A 21774-nucleotide genomic window follows, 5' to 3' on the forward strand; every position below is an offset into this window, starting at 1 on the left:
CATACAAACCTTATATTTGCAGGTATACATAAATAATGTATGGAAACATATAATAACAGGTATAGATCCACACATTAACACACAAACCCAGCTTTGTATGTATAGATCAATTGAAATTCACATGTGAAGTCAGCACTGAAGGCATATAATCAGACATACAAACAATGTATTTGCAAGTATACAATAATAATGTATGGAAACATATGCAAAGTTTTTTGTTCAGTTCCTTGGAAATTACATGGAGCAAAGTTTTAAATGCCCAATTGCTCATCCCCTTCCGGGTCGCCTCACCGGAGGACAGGATATCCCCTGCAGGGTCTGTCTAGACCCTGCCGGGATATCCGATCGCTCCGATGAGGCACAGACACTGTGATCTTTTTTCTGTGTTAGTTTTTTCCTGTGTTAGTGATTTTTTTTTTTTAACAATAAAAAAATCACTAAAATAATACAATAAATAATAATAAAAAAATAAACAATAAAGTGAGCTAAGTGATGTCATTGTGGTATCACTGGTATTAATAACATGTTCAAGAGGTCCCTAAGAGGACCTCTAACCACACTGCACTGATAAATTTTTAAAAATAAAATACCAAAAATGCAAAAAATAAAATAACAAAATACCAAAAATTATAAAAAAGATAATAATAATAATAATAATAAAAGAAAAAAAAACCTTACATCCCATTGCCCTAACACAACATCTAAAAGGTATAATCCTCTTGCCCCCACTCTGTTATACCTGTTAACCCTTAAGTATAAAAAATACTACCCTATAGGGTACTAAATCTATGGGATGGAAATAGCCCTCTAGAAAGAGAAAAAACTAAAGATTTTGGGTATTTCTGTGATCAGGAGATGCAGCTAAACAATTTTGGCCGGGTTTCTCTACTGTAACGCATACCCTGTGCAAAAAAATCTAAGCAACACAGAAAGCGCAAGAAATAATTTCCGCGGCCACCTTTTGACAGCAGATACCCCAGATACCATAGTCTGGGTTTTCTGCTTTACAGAATTATATACTTTTGTGGGCATTTTTGGTTGATTTGTTTATCTATATAAATTAGGTATTTCTGAAATCAGGACACCTGAATTGATAAACTTGGAGGGGATTTTCCATCATCTATTTTTTGTGAGGATTCAGAGGGGAAAATATATGAAAGTTTTTACGAAATTCCTCATCCTAAATTTTCAGCTAATCATCTAACTATGGTATCAAAAAAAAGCCCTCTGTCTCCTTGAAGAAACAATATATAGTTTACCCGGGTACACTATTCACAGGAAAGGAGAATAATCACTGAATTGACATATGCAAATTGCAAAAATGCCGGGACTTAAGGGGTTAAAACAACAACAATCTGTGATCCACGGTAATCTTGAGCAATACTGTATGTGGGCAGTAGTTAATCTGATTATCTATAAAAAGGGATTCTGTGGCTGATTCTTAACATTTTTCACAGAAGTCAGAGCTCATTGACGGGATGGCCCATACGATCTCTTTCCTCGTTCTGTTGTCGCTGGTCTCTTTGGGAATCGGACAATCAAATCCATCGGTGATCAGCGTTACTAACGGAAGCCCATGGGGTAACTGGGGCAGAGTCGAATGGTGCCCAGAGGGCTACGTGGCCAAAGGATTCTCGATCAAGGTAGGTTATTGAGGTGGATACCATGCACAACGTAGTTTTAACAAGTGGGCTTCCAGATACAGAAACCTAGAATCTGCTTAACCGGTCCTTAGTCTTGTCTTGATGGGTTAAAGGGACAATCCAGTTGTAAAATGTTAAGAAATTATGCAAGATGCAACTAATGCTCTCCTCGTTATCTCCCGTTTTGATTACTGAACAATCAATCAAGGATTCTGTTTCCAGGCTCATCTCACTTACTCTTCATAATCTTGACTCTCAGCGTTGCGGAATATGTTGGCGCTATATAAATCAATCAGTAATAATAAATTGTATTTGTCTTATTTTTCAAGGCGGAAAGAATACAGGGGAGGGGAGATGATACGGCCGTGAATGGGTTTCGACTGCACTGTGTCCCGCGCTACAAAACTAGCCCTGAGCGCACAATTACATCTACAGTAGGACCGTGAGTAGACTCTTAAACCGTTCCTCTAAGGCATCTACAAAGGGTGCAAGTCCTACATGTCCAACTCCAAACTCCTTGTCATTGAAGAGGAAGTCCCATAGTAAAAAAGGAGCAATAAAAGTCCAAAACTGTGTCTGCCTCACTGATAACCTCTGACATCCATGCCAGAAGCATGCTGCCCGTTAGGATATATGTATGTATAGTTTTCAGCAGACTTATTGTATGATATGATATGTTGTGCTAAAAAGGGCCTTCTCATCCCCATATGCACCTACCACCCAAAAATGAATCATACGGTTCTGGGTCACTGCCATCACTGGAGGAATGGTGATGATCCACATCCATTGTTCTTTTCATGATACTCATACTTTTTATTATTTCTCTAGGTGGGGCGACTGGACCTCGACTTTCTGGTGTGAATCCAATTACCTCATCTCTTTCTCCTTGAGAGTGGAGGAAATACAAGGACGTGGGGATGACACTGCCGTCAACAACATCATGTTCAGGTGCTCTGACAATCGGATACTGGAAGGAACTGGACTCCCGTGGGGATCATACGGACCATGGAGCCAGTCTTGCCAACATGGAATATGTGGTATTTTGACCAAGGTCGAAGGTAAACAAGGTGATGGAGATGACACGGCCCTCAACGATATTCAATGCTTCTGCTGCTTCAATGTAAATGGAAACAATTAATAATTATTGTAATTATTGTACCATGCTACATCATAAATAAAGACCACCAATGGCAAAAATAAGTGGGTCATGTGACTTGGTGAAGGGTCCAAAGAGTTGGAGTGGTTGCCATAGAAAATGGGTTTAGCAACATAGCCACACCCACTTGGGGGTCCCAAACAAATTCTTGCACCCAGGTGTCCGTGGCCCTAGGCTCAGTCTAGCTGACGACCACATCCTTCTACTGCAAAGCTTTCATTCCCATGATGCAGCCCTCTCCTGGCTCAAATCCTGCCTCGCTGACCTTTACTGTCTCCTTCTCTGACGATTATTAGTTACTAGGCTCATCTTACTATGTCTTACCTCTCCTGAAGGAAGTTAATCCTTTTGTAAGGTCAGGGATAGGCAAACAGGGTCTGTGGCAAGGTTTGGGAAGGCCCATAAAACATCCTTTTATATATTAAATATATTTTGAAGATCATAAACCACAGTTACCTTTCTCTGGCAAAGCGGCTCTTCTGCCACAGTCTACGGGTGCATTATACATGCAATAGATAAATGAAAAACTGGGAAAGCACCGGGCCCAGATTGCTTTGGCAACCTGTTTTGAGAGACAGATTGAAAGGAAATTAAATGACCTTTAAGAGCTAATATTATACCAATATTAAAACAAGGTAAGATTTCAGAACATATGGTGAATTATACTTCAGACTGGTTTGGTATTTATAATGGCACCAGACAAGGTGTCCATTGTCTCCTCTTCTATAATTGATTTCCATCAAGCCTTCAGCAGATTTAGAGAATATTAGGCATATAGACTGAAAATAGAGATCAAAAAATAAGCTTGTATGCCGATAATATCCTGTTGACGATTACACCTCCTTGATGAAAGAGGTAGAACAATTCGGCAACATTTCTCATAATAAGTTGAACATCTCTAAATCAAATCAATAGTATAGCTTTAGAATCCCTAAAAGCCACGCTTGATTTTATGAGGACTCAAGATGAACTTGACTGGCCTCACAGAGCCCTGACTGTGTGTCATATAGGTGTGTTCTGTGTATACACCGTGTGTGTACATGTACATGTACTGTGTGTCATATAGGTGTGTTCTGAATAGGGCCAACAGAATATCATCTGCATAAAGACCCATTTGTCCACCTTTTTTCTTTACTTTGATCCCCCGTGAGTTGTTAGGACACCGACCTGTGCTGCTGATCTTGGTACAGTGTGTACTGTATGTGTGCTTGTGTACTGTGTATGCGTAATGGTGTGCTTGGTGAGTGTGTACACTGTGCATCTGTGTGCTGGGCGTGTGTGTATATGTACAGTGTGTTTGTATATGTAAATACTGTGTGTGTGTGTGTATGTTTGTGTGTACATGTCCTATGTGTGAGTATTGTTGTGCTGTGTGTATAGTGTGTAATATGTATAAATAGTCCTCACCCGATTTGATCTCTTTGTCCACCTTTAGGTCGCTGACCTGCGCTGCTTATTTTTTAAATTATCTGGGATTATTTTCAGGGCTTGGTGACAGTTTAATGCGTGGAATAAGGGATTGGGGGGATAGAGGGATTAAGGTAGAAGGGAAAAATCTAAAAATATTTATTTTTGACATTTTAAAAAGGGGGGAAAAAACCAATTTTGTTTAAAAACTTCATGTTTTATAGTTTTAAAGCCTCTAATGCTGAAGAGGATTATAGCATGGTCAGTCAGGCGGGTCATTTAAACCAGGGAGCGGCTAAATAGCCCCAAATAGGATATTCCCCAAAACACAAATAAAACTGATGCATGTTTTTTCTCTAATTGCACGTAACCCGCGGAAGGAATCCCTCTCAAAAGTGTAAGGCGAGGGTGAAAACTTTTTTGTCTCAATCAGGACGAGTAAATGAATGTATTTTGGAGAGATTATCTGGGCCGAACTGGCCGGGCGACCCTGGCACTTTACGTCCTTACCTGGGAACTTGGTTCAAAATGAGCTGAGGCTTTGATTCTTGAAATATTAACCCTTTAACGGCCCATTGTGGAGATTCCGTGTGCTGACTCTAATAGGGTCCTCATGTTATCAGCCGTAACATGCTGGTAGTAAAAGCCCTAACTTGACGTCATATAGAGTCACAATAGTGTAGAATAGGAAAGAGTCGGTTCCAGACTGTGTGACCCTGAGAATCTACCCCTTCACCCTGAGGTTGGGACAAAAACACTGAATCTCATTATTAAAAACTGAGAGTTCTCAGATGCGTTCGGTTTGATGGCCGCCTGATGACGTCAGCGCGACCAACAGCTGGATTTGCTTTTCTGAACAGTACTAAGCGCTGCGTAAATTGTTGCGCTATATAAAAAAAAAAAGATAATAATAATAATAAATACCAAATGGCCAGTCCGGTCCTGGGTGCTATAATTGTGTGGAATTAATTATTACAGATAAAACTTGAATAATGTAATTATTTTTGCAAATTTCTTCCATTTTAAATGAATGTGATCAGAATAAATGATAAGTAATGTGGAGTACAATACATAAGAAAGAGGCAAACGAATTTCCCATTCCCTGCACATTTGGTTCGGGTGAAAATTGTGGACATTTTTAATCAAGGAATTAAATTTGTTGCCGGGTGCCCACATTCACTCTTTCATTCTCGTTCACTCATTCATTCTCTCTCTCACGCTCTCTAAATGTCTCCCTGCATTCTTTGCCGACCACTTCTGCATCTTCTCGTTCTTCATCTTCTATCTTCCATGAGAGTGAGTTAGTGTGAGTTAGTGTGAGTGAAAGGGCATGGCAGTTTCAGACCAAAATTCTGAGCTTTTTGCTTTGTCTTCGTCCGCTTTGTGGGGGGGGGGGTCTGACCTCATTTCCGTGGCTTCGTACGAATGGCCAAATTTGCAATCGGTACAAATCAGAATGCACAAGTCTACCGTCAGGTCTGCCATCACCAAGAAGCACACACCACAGGAGTTCTTTGATGATCCCAACAGAGTGGAAGCTCAGGCATAGGCAGGTATAAACTGGCACGGAGCATTGGTGGCAAAGCCCACCACGAATAGCCAGATACCTGTATAGGAAATCCTGCAGGTAGAGACCCAGGACAGGTAACACCCGATGACAGGTAGAAATGTAGAACGGATAGTCACAGCCGAGTTTGGTACATTAAGCATTTGGTCAGGTCTACACGGTACAAGATCGCTAGGCAAAGAATGGTCAGACAATCCAAGTAGGAAATACAGGACTACACTAGGCCGCCTAGCCTACACCCACCCATAGCCGCACGTCATAGACGCGCCCCCTGCTCCGCGTCACCGGCCTCCTTGCAACGCCGACCCTTATACGGGGCCTGGTGGGTCCACTGGACCCAGGCGGCCACGGGGACAACCTCTCCCTCGTTCCTCCAATCGGAGAAAAGGGTGTGTCCAGAACCTCCGCCATTTTGCAGAAGTGCACCAGAAACAGAGGCGTAACGCGGGGGAATCAGGGAGGCAGGAATGTAGAGGGGTCACTAACGCAAAATTATGGACTCCTTTGGGGGGGCGCAAAGCATGCCGTGTAATCTCGTAAACCCACTCCAATGTATTCTAAGAAGATGGTGAAATTTGAATAATTGCTGATTTAACAGAGATATCTTCGATATGTATATATATATACACATATATACATACACATGGGTCATGGATAAGTTTCATTTCACCTTCCATGACCCTGTGTTGTGAAAATGAAGAACTTTGATTTTTGGTGGGCTGTCAACCAAGGGTTCAATGTTCTCTTGGCCAAACGTTAATGCCTACTTTTCTATAAATACAGATCTCGTGGATGATTCTTCTAAACATTTGTAACATTTTTGACGGAAGTCAGAGCTCACTGACGGGATGGCCCACGCGGCCTCTTTGCTCGTTCTCATTTCGCTGGTCTCACTAGGCGTCGGACAGTTGAGGACATATGTAATCAGTGTTAATAATGGAGGATCGTGGGGTGAGTGGGGAAGAATCGAATGGTGTCCTGATGGCTACGTGGCCAAAGGTTTCTCTATGAAGGTAGGTTAATTAGATAGATAATCACGAGTGGATTAACCCTTTTGCATGCATGCATGTGTATGACAAATTATTAATTCATTGTTCAGTCATTAATATATTTTATTTAGGGTAAAAACTGTTTTTCCCCTAAATAAAAAAACACTATGTAGCTATTTATATAACTCAGGTTACACTATCGAAGGAATGACTTCATGAAGGGAGAAGGATAACTGTATGTTCATTTGGCTGTATTCTTGGGAGAGTCCTATACAAGTGCTAGGCCACAAAAGCCCCATCCCCAGTAGTCAGAAATGCAAGCATGCGGGAAGGGGAGATGTGACATCTTCTGGCCTGGGGTCCAGGTAAAGTCATATGGTCCCATTGGGCCCTTGCTCCACCATAACTCACTGGCACACATATTTGTGCCCACTTTCACATTTACATAAACATACACACTCACGCTAACACACATACACACTTACACATACTCACACTACAACACATTTACACCCTCATGTTAACACATACACATACTTATGCTAACACATAGTCCCTCTCACACACTTACACATTCATGCTCACACACACACATTCATGCTCACATACACTTAGACATACACATTCATGCTCACACACTAATACATACACTCACTCTCTCACTCGCTTTTATTGCAGGGTCAGTGTTACGTGCCCACTGCGTTCCGGCCTCCCTGGTCCAATAGCGGCATATTTTGAACGTTTTAGGGATTATGCTTAAATGTAATTTCTATTTATTACATAAAAATGATTTGACTTCATATATTTAAGGTAGAAAAAGAACAGGGGGATGGAGACGATACGGCCGTGAACGGAATTCGACTCCACTGTGTCCCACGTTCTGGCATTAACCTTGAGGTCAGAATTACTTCTTCAGAAGGACAGTGAGTAGACCCTTTGGCATGAAAAGGGGAAGACCCATAAAAAATAAGTATGGTTTTTAACCAATAAAGGACAGAAAAATGCCATAATAATGTTTCCCTTGATGATTGCCTCCATTCAGTGAAACCAATGGGGTTTCACCCAGAAAATGGTAGGGTTCTTAGCATGACCTTCTTTTCTGGACATGCATCTACTACCTAGAGAATGATTTGTACCATTCTGGGTTCTTGCTCTTGTTGTTGGGCGATGAAGGGTTCATGAGTTCCCTGTTTATGGTTCTTTTTTTGATAATCTATTTCATTTTTATCATTTCACCAGATGGGGCAGATGGACTTCCACTTACTGGTGTGATAACAGCTACCTAGTCAGTTTCTCATTAAAAGTGGAGGAAAAACTGGGGTCTGGCGATGACACCGCGGTCACCAACATCATGTTTAGGTGCATGGAAAATCTAATAATACAAGGAGATGGGCTACCATGGGGCTTCCACGGATCGTGGAGCCAGTCATGTGAAAAAGGAATATGTGGGATCCTGACCAAGGTTGAGGAACCCCAAGGTAGTGGAGATGACACGGCCCTCAACGATATTCAATTCTTTTGCTGCCCCAGTGAAAACAAATAATTTTCTTTAAAAAAGTTTTACCGGCCGATACTAAAGTTTAAAAAAATCTTCCTATACTGTTCATGTATAAGGATAAATAAACGTAATTATGAAACGCATCTGTTTTGTGTCGTATCAAGTCTCTACAAGCACGTCTAACAGAAAAATAACATGCAATATATATAATAGGTTTGGAGAGGGTTCCTACTGAAACAAACAAGAACAAAGTCACTCTCTCTCTCTCTCTCTCTCTCTCCCTCTCCCCCCTCCCTCTCTCCCTCTCCCCCCTCCCTCTCTCTCTCTCCCTCCCTCCCCCTTCCCTCTCTCTCTCCCTCCCTCCCTCCCTCCCTCCCCCTTCCCTCTCTCTCTCTCTCTCTCTCTCCCTCCCCCCTCCCTCTCTCTCCCCCCTCTCTCTCTCTCCCTCCCTCTCTCTCCCTTCTCCCTTCCCTCTCTCTCCCTCACCCCCCTCCCTCTCCCTCCCTCTCCCTCTCTCTCTCTCCCTCCCCCTCCCTCTCTCTCCCTCCCCCTACCTCCCGCTCCCTCCCTCCCGCTCCCTCCCCCTCCCTCTCTCCCCCTCCCCTCCCTCCCCCTCCCTCTCTCTACCTTCCCGTCTCTCTCTCCCTTCTCCCCTTCCCTCTCTCTCTCTCTCCCCCTCCCCCCTTCCCTCTCTCTCTCTCTCTCTCTCTCTCTCTCTCTCTCTCCCTCCCCCTCCCTCTCCCTCCCCCTCCCTCTCTCTCCCTTCCCCTTCCTGTCTCTCTCTCCCTCCCCTCCCTCTCTCTCCCTCCACCTCCCTCTCTCTCTCTCTCCCTCCCCCTCCCTCCGTCCCTCTCTCTCTCTCTCTCTCTCTCTCTCTCTCTCTCTCTCTCTCCCTCCCCCTCCCTCTCCCTCCCCCTCCCTCTCTCTCCCTTCCCCTTCCTGTCTCTCTCTCCCTCCCCTCCCTCTCTCTCCCTCCACCTCCCTCTCTCTCTCTCTCCCTCCCCCTCCCTCCGTCCCTCTCTCTCTCTCTCTCTCTCTCTCTCTCTCTCAATGTTCTCCATTTCTTCTCCTTCTTCATTCTTTCTTCCCCAGTGATCCACGTCTCCTGGTGATCTGCAGAGTTTCCCCACACCACAGGGAGAGGTCATCTCGTGGTGCACTCCAGGGTTCCACCCTGGTGCAGAATCTTTTTAACACTTGACTTGTGGCCATAAGTGGAATTACATGTAACTACAAAAAACCTTTTTGCAACTCATATACTCATGGTGATAACTTTTTTAGTGAACTAAAATTACAGTGAAAATCCGCTACAAAGCACAATATATTTTTTGAGCTTATACCACCAATCTCAGGGTCCAAAAGATAACAGGTGAAACCCTGTCTAAATAACACCAATCAGAAAGAGAAAGAAAAAAATTATTTATTAAAAATTAACTTTAATTATGGTCTGAGATCCTCCCGGGCTGCCCCATAACTCTCCCAGCAAGTGTTTCCTTCTGTCCCCGGCGCCTCTAATATGGCCCAACTTGCCGGTTGAGTAGCCAGACAACTCCAATACGACAATCGTAATGGGTAAAAACACACACTATTTTGTATATATTTTCTGTGCATGTTTGCAGGTTCTGACCAAACCTTAGGGTTGAGCGGCCCCCTCCGGCCACACAGGAGACTCGTAAACCTATATGTGTATATTTGCTTTCTTTTACATTTAATCCAAGAATAGATTTGTACTTGCCTTTCTGCTGTTGCCACGGAAGCCAGCAGCTTCACTAAGCTGCCGGTTCCATACACAGAGAGATGTTTCCGTTTTAGTCGCTGACCGATCAGCAGCGATCCCTCCTCGTCCATCGCAGCCCCGCGTTTAAACATAAACATTAGACGCCTGCTCTAAATAAGTTATCTCCCGATAACTGTAAGGAACAAAGGAACAGGGCCGGCAATGGGCCGAGCACCTCTTCAATCCATCGGGGCAGGTGGGTGAAAAACATGGGTTACCTCCTGGTTTTTATTGGCCAACCATGTACTCAGAGGGTTAATAACATCCATATCCCACACAGTATCCAAACACACCCTCGGGTATCAAAAAAAAAAAATATTCGCTAGTTTATGTTAGAATTCTAAGTAACAACCACAATTCTAAGTATCCCCACCAGGTGAATATCAGTGGAGATAGTTCCGAGATGTCTATGGTTTTGGAGCTCCTGTCCCATGTTCTCCACCTCTTTCCTCAATTGAAAGAATCAAACTTTTTTAACGTAGCTAAAATCATTCTGATATACCGTATTTGCTCGATTATAAGACGACCCTGATTATAAGACGACCCCCCAAAATCTGAATATTAACTTAGGAAAAAAAGTAAAAGCCTGAATATAAGACGACCCTAAAGGAAAAAAGTTTTACCAGTAAATGTTAATTCATGTAAACTATTTTTTTTAATAAAAGCTATGATTGAGAAAAATATTTTTTTTTTGTTTTTATTTCTTTTATATTTTCTATTGTATTTTCCAACCTGTCCCCCAGTTACGCACATCTGCCCCCAGGCTTGCCACACCAATATGGCACTGTGGCCCATGATATGCCTTTTAACCCTCTATATGCCACTGTGCCCCATGGTATGCCTTTTGACCCCCTATGTGCCACTCTGCCTCCAGAAATGCCTTATACCCCTATATCCCATTCTGGCATTTAGGGGGTTAAAATGCATATTATGGGGCAGAGTGGCATATAGGGAGGTATAAGGCATTCCATGAGGCAGAGTGGCATTAAGGGAGTTAAAAGGCATTATATAGAGCACTCTGCCTCCAGAAATGCCTTATACCCCTATATGCCACTCTGGCATTTAGGGGGTTAAAAGGCATATTATGGGGCAGAGTGGCATATAGGGAGGTATAAGGCATTTCAGGAGGCAGAGTGCACTATTAAATGCCCCCTTAACGCCACTCTGCCTCCTGAAATGCCTTATACCTCCCTATATGCCACTCTGCCCCATAATATGCCTTTTAACCCCCTAAGTGCCAGAGTGGCATATAGGGGTGTAAGGCATTCCAGAAATGCCCTACACACACACACACACACACACACACACACGCACACACACACACTTACTTACTTACTTACCGGTGCTTCCAATTTCCTGCTGTATTGCCGGGGCAGCGGGTTGACGTCTCATTCCGCGGCAGCCGGAAGGAGGTGGAGTTGGCAGCGGGGGTTTGTATGCGTCCGTCGCAAATACCTTCCCCGGCTGTCAGTGATCAGGAACTCTGGAACTCTGACAGTCGGGGAAGGTATTTGCGACGGACGCATACAAACCCCCGCTGCCAACTTCACCTCCGGAAGCACCGGTAAGTGTGTGTGTGTGGGGGGGGCGACGACAGGAGGATCCAGGTCCCCTGCAGCGGTGCGGGGGATCTGGATCTTAGTCTCCTAATCAGACCTCTATTTGAGGTCTGATTAGAAGACGACCCCGATTATAAGACGAGGGGTATTTTTCAGAGCATTTGCTCTGAAAAAAACCTCGTCTTATAATCGAGCAAATACGGTAAAAGGAATACAAGTTAAAGTTGTGAAAGGTGGAATTTCATATTTTATTTGTAGAAGTAATGTAAGATTTTGAGAAGGAACCACGCAAGATCCTGTCTTCTGAAGAAGTACAGTTTGCCCTGGCAACCAACAACCCCATCTCACCCATTGCTTGAGCTACTTTTGTGTGCAACATAAGAAGCGAACGTCATTAAGGGCTGTATGATCTTGAAAGGTCTCTTGGCCTTCTTGAACCATGGCTTGGAAAGCACATATCCCACGTGTGCATGTATTACTCCATTCCTTATAAGTATTCCAGGAATGCCCTTCGTGCTTCAAGAGCTCTCTACTGGAACACAAGAACATGACATTGTGGCCGGAAACGTCGTGGCTTGAGCCGTAGTCCTTCTCGACTGTCAATAACTTAGCCACCAAGACTCCCGATGAGCACCGCGTTATAGTCTGCCATAATCTGTAGAAGACAATAAAATGGATAAGGTGGAAGTTATCGGGTTGGATTTTAAAGTTCTCTGAGTATATCCGAATTTGATTTGTTTTCTATATAAATAGTGTGGATCATGAGTTGGCCATCTTGGGAAATGACCACGGAGTGGCTTCATTGAGCTCACCTCAAACATTAGAGACAGTACCATGGATCGAATAAGCGGAAAACCATTACCAAACATTTTCTTTAGGTCTGTTGCTCCTACTCACACTCCGATTCCTCTCACCTTTTCACGGGATCCGTTGAAGCTTCTCCTTTGTCGCCACAGTAGATTCTGCTGGCATTCAACGGTGAATCATAACCTGAAATCTGGACATTCTCTTCCTGTGTGTGTACAAATTAAAAGTTATGATGTCATCAACAAGAAGTTTATTTGTCACCTAAATATAGAGTTCTTATTGTACGTGGTCATGGGTTCCGAATATTTTATATAATTTTTTTTTAACATATAACATGGAATTTCATGATAGAAGAGTAGGACATATGGTTGAGACTCCAACCTGCACTAGTATTCTTTTCTATGTTTTATAATATTTACATAATACAATATTTTCCCATTCTCCCCAAAAACATCCATTATGCCTTGAACTTCAGAATTAAAAGCCTACACGTAAATGTACAACCCTAAAATGTGTTTATATTGTACTTCACCTGTGAACTGAATCTTCCCTGGCTTTGTGGACACCACTGAAATATAAAGAATCTTCCAAGATTGGTCCCGTCCTGGACCAAGATGGTCTGCGGTAGGAGTTCTTCCTCACCAGCACCGAGACAGGAGGGAAGAAGAATCGAGATAAACGCAAAAACCCACATTTTGGGAAAGCTCAACTTGAGGAACTCCCAAGAGTAAGAGCTTGACTAAGATGAACAGGTGCTTATATCGGGTAACAATAAGATGAAGGTCCACCTTCTTCAATCATGTTCAACCGGCCATTGTGGAAACGATGCATTGTCCATTGTCTGCAGTAATGTAAACAGAACACAAGGTCAAGATGACCTCATTTGTTGGTAAAGATCATTGAATCGCTCCGGTACACCCAATGTTCCACTTAACCCATTCAATTGTTCGGTAACAAAAACCATCAAGAACAGAGACACGTTTCTTTTATATATTAATATTTTTTAATGAAAGTATTAAATATGACAATTTTTTTTTTATACTTCAAGCGATTCCAATTTTGTCACTACAAAGATATGCAGGATTACGAGCGGTCGTGTGTTTGATTATTCGATGCAAACGTCGGGAACCGTATTAGACGGAAAACCGGAGTAAGAAGAGCATGGGGGGGGGAAATGGAGTTCTGAATGAAAAGCTGAATGGATAAAAAACACAGAGAAGAGCGATGAAACATAACTACGGAGAGAATAAACCCAACAAAGGAGGGAGCTAGGTAAGCAGGAAGTACGTTGACCAAAGTTGGCTTGGTTTCTAGGAGTGCTGTGATTCTTCGTCGATGGCGACATTGTCAAGACCTCTGAGCAACTGGATTTAAAAGCAAATCATGAAAACAGTCCTACAAAGAAATGTGATTGACGGAAACAAGGTTTTCTGTGGCAGAAGTAGGAAAGCGGCAGGTTCGGGAAAGGTTTCAATGCCCTCAACGTCAAATAAGCCATTGACTTGTGCGATCATGAAGTGGTGGGTCCAAGGAGACACCAAACCCCTAATAACAATTAGTTCTGGGTGGCTGTGGGTATTTTAGGCCTCTGAGCCAAAATATTCAGGAATCTCATAACAGAAGGACTAAGGAACTCAATGACTGCCCAAACCAATGTTAATCATGATCCAAGATAATGATTGTGTTACACCTTCAGGGATCTTCTCCTGATCCTTTCGTTAGATAATTTGTCTTATCAAGATGGCTTCAATTGCAAGGGTGGTAGAGTAGGTTGTTTAGTAAACCATCCTGAACAATTATGAAGGAACGTTCTTCTCAGAATGTTTGGAGAATTAAAATGTCCACCCAAGTATGTTCTTGGTTTTCTTGATGTAAAACCAGGGATAATCTGAAAGGGTAGAGTTATCCTTCTCTATAAGTCGCACCCTATCTAGGGTTCTGATATAAGTAGAATCGAAGGACATTGAATACCTTCTGCGAGCAAACCACACAAGACATCTCAGACCCTATCGAAATGGCTCTTGGTGCTATATAACTACAAATTATTTGAAGGTCTTCCAGTGGACCACCCGAAAGGTCATCACCGACAAAATAAAGTAGCTCAGAGCTGGGTAACACGATGCGTTATTTCTTTTCCAAAATGGAGCTCATCCTCTAACCGATTGTTGGCATTCTTCTCAAGAAGAACAGAGATCTCCCTGATTGACGACGGCCGCGTCTCCTCCTTCCAATCGCATCGAGCAGAAGATTTGTAAGATATTGAAATGTCCGTAGCGGTGGCAGGTCAGTGCAGAGGACGTCTTGTGCGAATTATCGGCATGCGGTGTCCATTGGAGTGTTAAGCTCTTAATCATCATTCTGTAGAGGAAGAAGACAAAGAGGGGCATATCACCGGATGATTGGAATGACAAAGATTGGTGTATTCTGTCTCATCACTGTTGGACTTCAACTGAATTTATGTTAATAGGGTGTGCATTCGGATCACCCAATAACCCTACTGGGTCTATTTACTAAACCTGCGAGATCTGCAGTGCGTTCCATGCAGATTGGGAGTGATTTTAACTTTCTACCCTCTTGGTACCCAACGGGTGCATTGGATGGACCCCCCGACACCTTGGTGGGGTACTTAGAGTAGGTGGATGCTGTTTTTATTTGATTTTAACCAATCGTTGCACGCCGTATAGGATGAGGACGGAGGAACATGGGTGGATGCCGTACTTCCAATGCGTTCAAATATATTTTTTAACCACCCTGTTCCACTAGATGGAGATGAAGGGGGGGGGGCTATTGGTGGGTTCCATGTCGTCCAACAACAACTATTATTATTAATTATTATTATTATTATTATTTAATACTGCTTATTTAGTATAGTCACTCATCCTTTGCCACTCTCTTGCTTAATACAAGTTCTTGGAAAGAGTTTTTTTTTTTATTTATATTTTTTAAAATATAATTTTTTTTTTTTTAAGAAGCACAGGGGTCGTGTTTTTCATGTGGCCGTACGGTGACATTTTTGGGTTGGAACACTACTGACTATGCTGCAGTAGAAAAAAAGTGAATTTTGTACAATTCATGCAAATTTGCTATTGAATTCACTTGGCCTTTAGTGAAATAACCCATGCTTTAAAAAAAATTAATAAAAAATTTAAAACATTAATGCATAATATCACCTTTTGTAGTGCTACATAATAATAATAATAATAATAATAATAATAATAATAAAAATAATAATAATAATAATAAAATAATAATAGTAAAATAATAATAATAAAAAAATAATTATTCTTATTTTATTATTATTATTATTATTTTATTATTATTCTTATTATTATTCTTATTATTATTATGATTACTACTACAGAGTATAAGAAGGGAAGTTACAGACAAAATTAATGACTAAACCATCACAAAATCTGCAAATTTACCATCTTCTGTTCCAAGAAAGAACGACAGAAACTTTCAAATGATGCACAGTTTAAAGGTGCTGTTCCACCTACTGTGCTGAATTTAACATTAGATACGTCATTCCTGATACTCTTGACTGCCCAAACTCTTTCTAGAAAAAAAAAACTTGAACATGTATACATTTTGCCTGTCATACTGTCATATTGTCATACTTTTTGCTGGGAACTCTTAATTGTCACATGACACAGAAGAAGGCACTGATTGGTGCACTCATGTTTTTATTATTTAAGTGGGACAGCACCTTTAGATCATTCAGGAGTCTACGAGGTCTGAGCACCCACCTTTCCGTCCTTTCGGCAGTCTCCACACACAACGCCAATCAGTCCGTTGACTATTTGGATGGCACACAAGAGAAATTCCAGAGCCCCCAGTCCAAGGAGGATGGAGAAGAGGACGATGTTCCAGAGCACAATGTTTGGGGGCTCCACGCAATCCCCCCAACTCGATGAGTTTGTAAGGTAATTTGTACTGTTGGAGAAGAAAGATGCCGTAGCGTGAAAGCCATATACAGCAATATATTCCTTTCTAGCAATATATATATATTTTTTTTATAAAACGTGTTTTTTAATGCTTCTTAGCTTTTTTTTTCTCTCTAATACTAGTTTTAATGATATAGTGTCGTTCGACAGCACAAACCAGCTGAATAATGCCTTGTGTACATATCTAACGATGTTATCTTAGCTTCATCTATGAGACAAACACGCTACTGCCTTGTGGTAAAAAAGTAGAATACCTTGGTCTTAATGACTCAGAGAGACCATCTGACAAATAAAAGTCTTTAGGAAAAGGACCTCGTTAGCTTCATTAGCATTACTTAATGACTAGCTCGGTTAATGACACACTAAGCTCTTCCCATACTGCCTTCGGGTAATCAATAGAATGCCTTAGTCTTAATCACTCAGGAAGGGACCATCTGACTAATTAAAGTCTATAGGAAAGGGACCTCATTATCATATCCAGGACTTCATTTGCATTGCCATAAAGAACCAGCTCAGTGTAGTGTTTGAGGAAATGTCCCAGGACTGTCTACAATGGTGGCCTCCATGACGTTGGATGGAGGAGGCTTATGGGAACTCTCGGAAACAACACCCAGTTCTCTTCATTGCTAAACTACGTTACCGTTTAACCCTTTAAATTGGTTTCCAACAGTTCAATACGAGGAAGTAAAACGTACAACGAAGCAGTTCCAATAATCACCAATAATCCCCAGTAATGGGTACAATAAAAGATAAAAGAGTGAAGCCTCTCCATCTTTGAACCTTGTGACATTACGTTGGCTCTGACACCGGTCGCACCCTTCGAACAATAACCGGGATAGAATAGGCGACGAAGAGGGAGGTTTGTGTGTCGGGGGAGGGGAAAGAGTCCTTATTAGCCATCTTATTTGTATAAGGCAATGCTGGGGCCCCCGTACTTAGCTTATCCTGGCCCTTGAAGGTGGGCCGTCGTAGAATACGTAGATGGGGGGCGATAGTTTGGGGGGTTCTCTGGGTTTATGCGCCCTCGAGCTCAGAAAAGATGAATTTGGAGATAAGAATCCCAATTGGATGTTATTTTTAAGAGAAAAGCGAGGGTTCCCTGCCCAGAAGTAGACCCCTGGAATGGAAAGGTGCTCAAGGGCCACCATCCCTACTTTTAGCTCAATAAAATTCACTTCCAGACTTTTTTACTTTCATTTAACCAGTCAATGTAATTATTTGGGGGGGGGGCATTTCATTTAAAAGGAAGGGTCATGTTATTTATGGCTGGGGCCGTCAATCTCCTGTCCCGAAGTTCTCAACCTTCTCCTACTCAACCCCTCACAAAGGCAGCTTGAACCCATCAACGACAATCATCAACCCAACGAGGGAGCGATAACTTATTGGGGAGGGATAATCATGCATTTTTGAAAGCAGGACGCTAAGTAGGGTGGCTCCTAACGCATAGATAACGCTCATTTGATCCGTCAACATGGGTTTCTTTAGCGTAAAACGTAGGATTTTGGGAAATAATGGCTTACTTACTTTAAGCCTTTTAGATGGTAGGCCCAGTCCGTGTTAACCGCGTCGTTGTTGCAGAGAGGTCCATCGTTCAGCGCCGTGCCGGCCACCACCACGCAGTAGAAGCCTCCGAGGGCACCAAAGATGGAGGAGAAGATGGTACGCAGCATCTGTGACAGAATATACTGGATTTAGACGGGTAGATTTACCTCCAGGCCCAGTCCTTGGGGGGGGGGCAAAAATAATTCCGAGCGCCCCCCCTCACCCGCAATAATAAATATATAAATAAAATGAGCAGGGCGTAGGTGGGGAGTCCAGAAGTCCATGGGAAATCCAGAAGACAGCAGGTCTTTAGAGGAGCGACCATGGCTTATGTTGTGTCCGAACGTACCCTGCAGCGGTTTCCACAGCACCCTTCCCCGCAGCAGCCTTTCCCGCCTGCGCGAACCGCAGCGAACGCTGGACACAGGACCTGAAGACGGAGACAAAAAAAAGATTGAAGAACCCCAAAAAAGTATTTTCAACGCCCCTTATCCTAGCAGCGCCACGGAATCTGCTGGCGCTATATCAATAAAAAGTAACGTGATGTAATATATACATTATATGACATCAGACAACATTTTTACAGTAAGGATACCTCATATATCCAATGTAACTGTGTTTAGATTTAACTTTTTCCTCCCCTGATGCCCCACTTTTCTAGGAGCTCGGAATGTTTGCCGGGTATGAGGGGATCGCAGGGTTCCACGGCCCTAAAAGCCCCGATAATGTGTATAGAAACAGCAGGAAACGGCTTTATAAATTAGTCATGTTTTTTTTTTAATCAACAAAATATAAATAATAATAATAAAAAAGTAAAAAAAATGTATATTAAATAAAATGAAAAAAAATGAACAGCTAGCAATAGGTCACAAAGATACAGAAATATTTCTTCCTAATCCCGATCGCCACCTTTGGAATTTTTTGGGCATTTAAGAAGGCATAAGAAAAAAATAAAAGTAAGTTAAAAAATAAAAAAAAATAATATAAAATATCTACTACGGATGTGCACGTCAAGGTCGGCGTATCGAGATTTTCCCTGGACAAACAGAGATGACCGCCGAGCTTGTTTCTGAAGATGACATGTTTGGGTCACATGACTGCCTGTGACATCACAATATCTGAGGAAACGCAAGGAGATTTAAAAAAAAAACAAAACAAAAAAAACAGGCGAAAACGGAAATATGAAAAAATTCCCGCATTTGGTTCAGCGTTGACAAATATTAACATAATAAACGGGGACATGTGGTCACCCAGGCATGGAGGAGGGTATGGTTGGGGCAGGTGGGCTTTTTAACACCTGAGGTCAAGGGGTGTTAGCCGTTTAACAAGTAGGCCCGAGGGGGGTTATGAACTTTTTAGATGTTGCTGTGGACTCCTCCTTTTCTGATTCAAGAAAGGGTCAGGGTAGATGGTGCCTATCAATGAAACCCTAGTTGGTGTAGGTCCTCAAAACTTCTGATGGCATCCCTGGACATTCGGCATGTAGAACGTGAAACAGGAAGTCAGCACGCGGGATTTAATCAATAAGCCAATCGTCTGATAACATTCATAACCATGGAATGCCATCAGCGAAGACGACGGTAGGCATGACTACGAGCAAAGGTAAGGACTATGCAGTAGGCCAACACGAGATGGAAGTTCATGCGTCACTGGTGAGGTCACTAGGGTTAGTAGGCACCAGGGGACGGCTGGTGAGCGGGGCAGAGGGGGCAATAGATCCATAGGCTGCCCCCGATTGGAGCATTCTGGGCCATTACCAGAAGTCTTTTCGGGAGACATATTTGGAATGTGCCTTATGGGTTGGACCGAGGAACATTTCAGTCTTTCATCGTCCCACGGTAACTGGTTGGAAATCCGTTTGCTGGGAGTAATTGGGTGGGGGGGGGGTGTTGTGACATCACTACCCACTGATAACGGCAGCCCTTTTGACCTGTCAGGAAGTAAAGATATTCTGAACGGAGTCACCTGTATTCAAGCAGGGGTTTCAGCTGTATATAGTAGTGAGAAAAGCACCAATTGGGACAAAATACACATAACCGTCCCACTGGGTCTCGCCCGGCCACCATGCAAGGAGATGGCTGACCGAGGGCAAAACCTAACCGAGTGCTTACTCATAGAGCAACAAACAACAAAGTACGGGGGGGGGGGAGTTTATTTTAAAAGAGGAGAAACGTTACAACAATAGGCCAGAACACTAGAGGGTCAGAAGCTGAGATAGAATGGAAGGATGTTTATCATTACTGAGAGGGGGGTAGATAAGTGGCGCAGTCTCCTGGCAGAAGTGGTAGAGACTAACACAAAGAGGGGATTTAAACATGCATGGGATAGACAGACGGGGGGGGGGAGCGGGGGGATCTGCCGACAGGTTCTGTGTTGTTCTATTTTTATATTTCAGGCCCAATTATTCACTATCCAGTCATGACGCTGAGCAACAAAAATTAATTAAAAAAAATAATAAATCCAGGCTACCTAAAACCCTTTTTACACTGGAGCCCCCGGTGGCTATGTGTGGAACTGCAACTAAGACACAAAATAAAATGATACATCCCAAAAACTCCGCAGCCAAGGTGCCAGCATCCAACCCCCGGACCCCGTCACTCAATATTTCAGATGCCCAAAGAAAGGCGCTTTTCTTTTTTTGGGAGGGTGGGGGGGTTACGGTTAGAGGTGTGGAGGGGCGTGGCTTTACCAAGACTTTTTATGTGACTTTGTGACCCTATTATTTAGAAGGAGAAGAATGGAGGGCAATACGAGGGGGCGCAAGGAGCGAAGACGGTACTTACGAAGAGGCCTCCTCCCACCACGCCGCCCATCAGCCACACTTGCATGGTGATGTGGCTGGTGTAGCTCGTCTTGCCGTTGGGGAACATCAGTAAAATGTTTGCGATGATGCACATCAGGGCCATGGGGAGCAGGGAGAGCCCCACGAAGCGGGAGCATTTGCCGGTGCACATGCTTGGGGGGGATGCGGGGATCGGTGCGTGCCCTGCGCCGTCTGAATCCGGTGTGTCTGATCCGACGCGCTCAGACCCAGCCGAGTGTTTATTTAATGATAAGGGAAAGATCAAGGTTCATGGGGCACAATGACAGCAGGCCGGGGACGGCACCGGGATGTTATTACTATTAGAGGGGGGGAGGGGACGATACAGTCAGGGATTAATAATTATTATATATATGAATGGCAGCGCAGCCAGCTGTCAATCATTTACATTACGCCATCACAGCCACAAAGGTTTGCACTCCAGCACTCGAAAGGTTAACCACCGGCCTGTTTCAATATGACTAATACAGGAGCCTCCTCGCTGTTCGTGTCAGAAGCTCGGGGGTTAACCCTTCACAATATATAATGGAAGATCCTGCCAGGTTATGGTGCGGAGAAACGGACGAAGAGAGAAGACGAAGGAGAAGATGAAAGACAGAAGATGAAGGAGAAGATGCTTCCGGTGACTCGCATCTTCTCGTTCTTCTTCCACATCTCCGAAGATATCACCTCCCCGTGAACTTCCGCCAAAATGGTGGAGAATCAGGGAGGACGCCACCGGAAGCTTATTTTTCTATGCGATTACCAGGCATGAACTTTAGCCAAAATGGTGGAGCTTCTGGTCAGGATGTCCCCTTGGGTGGAAGTTTGGCGGGAGGTTACGTCCACGGAGACGCGGAAGAAGAAACATAAGAGAAGAAAGAAGAGAGAACAAAAAAGGAGAACAAGAAGAGGACACGGAAGGTTATTTGGAATGCAGCGTTTCATAGGTGGAACTTCAGCTTTAAAAGGTCATGAGGTGCGTGAGTCACGGTTCAGTCCTTCATACCGGGACCCGTTTGAGACCAGTATGACGTATTTAAAGGTTCGTCCCTCCCCTATTAAACACGTCTCCCTCCTTGGTC

At 43.2% G+C, this 21774-nt stretch overlaps 3 protein-coding genes across 3 annotated transcripts in view; 2 read left to right on the forward strand and 1 right to left on the reverse strand.

Moving 5' to 3' along the window:
- The window catches only part of TM4SF5 (transmembrane 4 L six family member 5), a 94799-nt gene extending 73869 nt beyond the window's left edge, over positions 1 to 20930 (reverse strand). The window contains exons 1-5 of the mRNA XM_053465084.1: positions 20673 to 20930; positions 18239 to 18319; positions 17872 to 18017; positions 16150 to 16336; positions 14707 to 14761 (exon numbers count right to left, since the gene is read on the reverse strand). Of these exons, the coding sequence (XP_053321059.1) occupies positions 14750 to 14761; positions 16150 to 16336; positions 17872 to 18017; positions 18239 to 18319; positions 20673 to 20843 (597 nt within the window). The 5' untranslated portion in view covers positions 20844 to 20930 and the 3' untranslated portion in view covers positions 14707 to 14749. The remainder of the gene's footprint in view (positions 1 to 14706; positions 14762 to 16149; positions 16337 to 17871; positions 18018 to 18238; positions 18320 to 20672) is intronic.
- On the forward strand, positions 1457 to 2843 carry LOC128492509 (vitelline membrane outer layer protein 1-like). Its single transcript, XM_053465087.1, has 3 exons — positions 1457 to 1643; positions 1973 to 2085; positions 2472 to 2843. The coding sequence occupies exons 1-3, from the start codon at positions 1479 to 1481 to the stop codon at positions 2779 to 2781; spliced, it is 588 nt and encodes a 195-aa protein (XP_053321062.1). The 5' UTR covers positions 1457 to 1478; the 3' UTR covers positions 2782 to 2843.
- Positions 6567 to 8403, forward strand: LOC128492510 (vitelline membrane outer layer protein 1 homolog). Its single transcript, XM_053465088.1, has 3 exons — positions 6567 to 6786; positions 7573 to 7685; positions 8002 to 8403. The coding sequence occupies exons 1-3, from the start codon at positions 6622 to 6624 to the stop codon at positions 8303 to 8305; spliced, it is 582 nt and encodes a 193-aa protein (XP_053321063.1). The 5' UTR covers positions 6567 to 6621; the 3' UTR covers positions 8306 to 8403.
- Positions 20931 to 21774: the final 844 nt, after the last annotated feature.

Source organism: Spea bombifrons, chromosome 4 (assembly GCF_027358695.1).
Source record: "Spea bombifrons isolate aSpeBom1 chromosome 4, aSpeBom1.2.pri, whole genome shotgun sequence".
NCBI classification, from domain to species: domain Eukaryota; kingdom Metazoa; phylum Chordata; class Amphibia; order Anura; family Pelobatidae; genus Spea; species Spea bombifrons.

Excerpts from the sequence above, each read along its gene's own strand:
- LOC128492510 (XM_053465088.1), top strand. The coding sequence starts at position 6,622 with ATGGCCCACGCGGCCTCTTTGCTCGTTCTCATTTCGCTGGTCTCACTA. Across the intron at positions 6,787-7,572 it reads CCAAAGGTTTCTCTATGAAG|GTAGAAAAAGAACAGGGGGA; the intron begins GTAGGTTAATTA and ends CATATATTTAAG. Across the intron at positions 7,686-8,001 it reads ATTACTTCTTCAGAAGGACA|ATGGGGCAGATGGACTTCCA; the intron begins GTGAGTAGACCC and ends TCATTTCACCAG.
- LOC128492509 (XM_053465087.1), top strand. The coding sequence starts at position 1,479 with ATGGCCCATACGATCTCTTTCCTCGTTCTGTTGTCGCTGGTCTCTTTG. Across the intron at positions 1,644-1,972 it reads CCAAAGGATTCTCGATCAAG|GCGGAAAGAATACAGGGGAG; the intron begins GTAGGTTATTGA and ends TTATTTTTCAAG. Across the intron at positions 2,086-2,471 it reads ATTACATCTACAGTAGGACC|GTGGGGCGACTGGACCTCGA; the intron begins GTGAGTAGACTC and ends TTATTTCTCTAG.